Genomic DNA, 4,943 nt, shown 5'->3' with positions numbered 1-4,943 from the left:
AGAGTTGACCCTAACATCTGAATCGTTCGGTGCAGCATCTTCATTCCCTAGCGTGCTACAAAACCATCCCAAGCCACGCTGCGAGGTAGCACAGATTCAATGCCTGTGCCTGCCCAGGGCGTACTGAGGTTTCAACGGACAAAACTCCACCTAGCGAGGAGATGGACTGTACTGCACATTCAGCATTCAAGTTAAGTACGAAGGGACTCCGGTGACAAAATAATCTCTGGAAGATAACAAACCCTATAGCATTGCGCTGCCCTGGTGTTGATAAGGCCTCACATATCTACCCAAAGTCCCATCAGACCGGAGTACAGCCTCTCCTCAATTTGAGTCAGATAGAATGTGGAGAAACATTTTCTTCAAACTTCACCTTATTAAGCCACACGCTGACTTCGTAAGAATGTAATTGAAGTGACATCATTTGGCTTTCATCACCTCGCTGCCGCTGACATCTCCCTCACAAACGACTGACCTGAAGCTCCTTGACTTCACTGGAAATTTATTAGTGTTCTTGAACTTTGAACCAACATCCCCTTTCTGATGGCGATATAATAAAACCAGAAATACACCACTAGTGTTGTATGTCCAAAAGTTTTAATACATGGTCCTCACTGCTCAGAGAAGTTATTGCATTAAATTCTAATACATAAATTCATCTTAATTAAAAAAAAAAAATCGTCATTTTACACATCACAATTTTGTCACAGGAGCTAAAGGAAACCAGATTTTATATGCAGTTGTCTCAAAGCAAAAAAAATACAACTAGTTCTTCCCCAAATCAACAAAACTGCTATCGTATTATTCAGTAGTTACTGCAAATCCCAGCTTGAACAACACTATTCCCACAAGTGTACAGCTCAGGAAAAGAAAAGTGCCATTCCAATTTACCATCTGCAAATCTGAAATTTATTAAACCAGGACTCTCAGCATATGTTGACTTCTTCTGTTAACTGAATTAACATACAAAGCGTGTTTAATTTAATTGCACACCATTTTCTTTAAGTCATTGTTCTTCTTTTATTATGACTTGAATAGATTCACAGGTTACAAAATATCAATGCTACCTACAGCAGTTTATACAAATCCACAGGCGTGTCTGAATTGTGAGAGGCACACGAACATGATATTTGATCACCCGAAGGAAAGGCCAGATTCCCTGATCCATTAAAACCAACATCCACATAAGCCCACTGCTCTATGGATGACAGCAGAGACAAAATCAGTAGGCCGTGCGTGCCGTAAATAGATTGATGAAGGGAGCGGTGACAGAGGCATAACAGAGCACATGGCAGAATTACATTCTACATTTCATCCTCTGAGGAGGGCAAGATGTGCTACACCAGCTTGCAATAGAAGCATGAATAGGGCTCTCCTCCTATTCAGTCTTATGCCAGAGCTGGGAATCGGGAAACTGCGATTCAGCTTCTTACACAAAATCCTCAAGCATCACAATAACCAGTCTTGAACAGCAGTTCCACAGCTTACCCTTCTCTTGCACAGAAAAAAAAAAAAAAAGTTACATAAGGCTTGTCTGTACTTATTCTGTGCTCACAAGGCGCTTTCTTCTGCTGTAAAGAAAACAGTAAAATACACCTGCCTTCGGAGAAAAAAAGCCCTCCCTTCTCCCTCTCCTCCAAAATACCCGTCATCATGGAGAGCTCTCACTTATAATCCACTTGAAAATACTTCTCAAATTAAGTAAGGCCAGGTTGCTACCTTTGCCCACTTTGAACAGATGAGAGAATATATTACTTCGATATACTTCACCAGGTTCTGGTATCAAAGATAGTTCACTAGTAAATATCTCCAAGAGAGAGCCGCACAGCTGTTAACATGTTCACACAAGTTCTAACTCTCACTGTCCCTGTACCTTAAAATAAAACTATAGCTATTTCAGTGGTTTTCAATCAGTTTTAGCTAAGAGCACCGAGTCACCCTTTAAAACCATTTTGTACATTTTTTTTCTGTGATTTGCTAGCAAAAGGCTCAAACACTGGTGAGCGAGTGAGCAGAGACAGTAGGATGCTTTGCAAAATCTGACAGTTCAAAAGGCATCCAAAGAGATGAGAGAAAGAAAAATAGCCACTAAAGTGAAAACTGCATTGAACCAGCGCTGTGAAAACAGGGAGAAATGAAGAAGCTCCAGTATAAGCAGTTATGCAGAACATTTTACTAGCGATATCTTTTGTTTGTTCAGGCAGTCACAAGGCATTCATTACCATGATACAAACTGCAAAAGCTTTCATTTGAAAGCGCAAGAGGAATAGGATACTCAATTATTCCAGTTAAGAACACTTATCGAGAGTCTAATACAAGGTTACTTAGCTGCGACATGATTTTCTCACAATTAAGAAAGTCTGCACTAAAGGGGAAGAAGTTTACACAGCTTAGAAGATGATGCTGACAGCTTTCTAAAGCCAGCCTTTTCACAAGACTTGGCTTATTTTATATCCAGAGACACGTACTGAACGAGACAGCCATCACCTTCAATCCAAACAAACGAGCGTTTGCATAAACTTCCCCCATCCACATTAGAGTTCCCAACCAAATACAGTCCTTGTGTTTTCTGCAAAAAAGATAGTTCTTCTTGGTTATTGCTGTATTACAGGAAACGACACTAATATTTGCAGGAGAGACAGAGTGCGTATTTTGAAGATCGCATCATTTACAAAAAGCCTCACACCCAGTCTCTTCACCTTGTGCTGCTTCTGTACAGCAAAACTAGCATTCTGTTTCTTCCAGACGAAACAGTACCTTCAGACCCTCTCCCTGCCCTGCACATCTCAAGAGCATTTATGCCTCCCACTATGGTTTCTACCAGTAGGTAATGGCCCATCATGCATTTATGACAGCACCTCAAGCAAGAGCGCATACTTCATCCAATGGACTTGACCCCAATGAAGTCCATAAGAAAACAAGAAAGGGGAACACAAAGGGGAAGGGAAGAAAGTTATTCTCACTTCTTCGCTGAAGGGAACAAATGTTTCTGACAGCAGAAGGTTTGTTTTCAGAGAGCTGTAATTTAAGCCGACAGGCCAGCTTATTAAATAGAAAAAGCCCCTTCACCCAAACACAAAAACCTGTACAAAAGACATTTTTAATTTAGATCTGCCTCTGAAATGAATGAAGAGCATTTGAATGTTGGAGAAACTGAAGAGTCTGCACTGCTACCAAACAAATCAGACTGTGCAAATCCATGCTGTTTATCTGCAGTGCTGAGTCACATCTGGATGGTGGACGTGCCTCACCGAATACCACACCTTGGAAGCGTTTCAGCACTTCCCCTCCTACCAGAACACTGCCTTAAAAAAGAATTCCTACAGTGACGTGATGAGAAGTGATCTTTTCCTGCCGTGTGGTGTGCGTATATTTAAGACTTTCACAAACATTTGGCCAAAAAATGTATATTATAGTATTTCCCAAGCCACAAACGCTACACAAGCCATTCTTACAGGATATGCTGTCCAATGACACGTGACCTCGACCTTACTTCTCGGTCTCCTACCCGCCATCCACCAAGCAAAGCATTGCACCCTTGCAGGCTTTGATTGTAAGTCTTCAGCTTCTGGAATGCAGCAGTTAGATTTCTGCATTTTTCAGGGACTCAGAAAAACCATTTAGCTCTCATATTCAATGTACAACATTTTCAGTAAGTGCTTTCACGCTCCGTTCATAAGAACAGTTAGGTCACTTCACACCACAGAGGTGGTACTTTCCGGATTTACACGCATCAATCTTGAAGCATTTCTCAGATCCTGTAGCTGCTTGGCTGGCTTTCCAACTCCTTCCTCAAATCTTTTTTCCACAACAGGAAGGACAGTTTCATACAGGAAGGATGCATTCTGCCTAATGAATGCTTTTTTCTCAGGGTCCTGTTCACACCGTAAACTGTAATCAACATGCTGGACAGCCACCAGGATGATTTCCACAAGACTCTCCAAAAGAACCATATGCAGCTCTGGAAAGTAAAGCTTCAACGCTTCCTCCAAGAAGGCCATAGTCTGCTTAGTGAAAGCTACTACAGTATAGCTAAGGTTGACCCAGCAGTCATCACCCGTGTATTGGTCAAAATTGCCTACCCCGCAGCCCCTCATCTCCTCCCTGAGTTTCCCCAGCGCCTCTGGAGTCATTAGGTTCATCCTCCTCCACATCTCCTCAGAGTTGCGGTGCTTGGTGGCCTCAATGATGATATCCTTGTAGCTCTGTAAAGCACCTTTGATATCCTTTACCAGAAGGGCATGAATGATGAAGGTGAGGTCCAGTCCAATCTCGCTAAGCTGCTTGCAGTGCTCTTTAGCTACCTTGGATATTAACAAAAAGCGAAGGGTGTTACTAGTGTGCGGGCCCCCTTTACATCTTACACATTTCCAGAATCTATCATTCTCAGAAAACGGGGAAGCGTTAGTCGTACACCGCTTATTTCACCTGCTCTAAGAAATTCCTTATTAATGAGAAATTAATAACTGAAAGATAAACCCTGCCTTTCAAAAACACTCTGGACAATTACATTATAGCCCCCCCAGACACACTTTGCTCCTCCCCCAAATTAGCAGCTGAAAGAAACCATAACCTGAGAAAGTTAGTCTTGCAAAAAATTATGGAAATGTAGCCCAGGACAGGCTTGGAAAACAAACAAAAAGTCTTCAAAATACTCATCATTCAGATGTAGCTTATGTAAATTTTAGGACCTCCTACTGATTAAAGGCAATTTAGAAGAAACACATTTTGCATTTCTGATAAAGGCAGGGTTTTTCTTGCTGTGTACTTTCATCTGAATGCTTTCCCCTGTTAAACTGAAAAAAACCAAACCAACCCCCCATTAACCTTTCAATGCAGGAAACCTCTTCGGAGACCCACTCAAGAGTCAACAACTAACCTAGGGTTAGAAAAGAGGATTTACAAGCTTTGCAGCCTTTGGTTTGGCCATCATGTCACACCAC

The 4,943-nt window shown here is 41.8% G+C and overlaps 2 protein-coding genes across 2 annotated transcripts in view; both read right to left on the bottom strand.

Moving 5' to 3' along the window:
* Positions 1 to 3,531, bottom strand: part of RHOU (ras homolog family member U) — a 34,958-nt gene extending 31,427 nt beyond the window's left edge. The window contains exon 1 of the mRNA XM_009329233.1: positions 3,509 to 3,531. Within this exon, the coding sequence (XP_009327508.1) occupies positions 3,509 to 3,531 (23 nt within the window). The remainder of the gene's footprint in view (positions 1 to 3,508) is intronic.
* EXOC8 (exocyst complex component 8) overlaps positions 576 to 4,943 on the bottom strand; it is a gene marked incomplete at its 5' end in the record, with an annotated part of 5,491 nt that continues 1,123 nt past the window's right edge. Inside the window, one exon of the mRNA XM_009329232.1 lies at positions 576 to 4,304. Within this exon, the coding sequence (XP_009327507.1) occupies positions 3,696 to 4,304 (609 nt within the window). The remainder of the gene's footprint in view (positions 4,305 to 4,943) is intronic.

The sequence above is a fragment of the Pygoscelis adeliae genome, unplaced genomic scaffold, assembly GCF_000699105.1.
Source record: "Pygoscelis adeliae isolate BGI_AS28 unplaced genomic scaffold, ASM69910v1 Scaffold77, whole genome shotgun sequence".
NCBI lineage: Eukaryota > Metazoa > Chordata > Aves > Sphenisciformes > Spheniscidae > Pygoscelis > Pygoscelis adeliae.
This window is presented reverse-complemented; position numbering and strand designations above follow the sequence as displayed.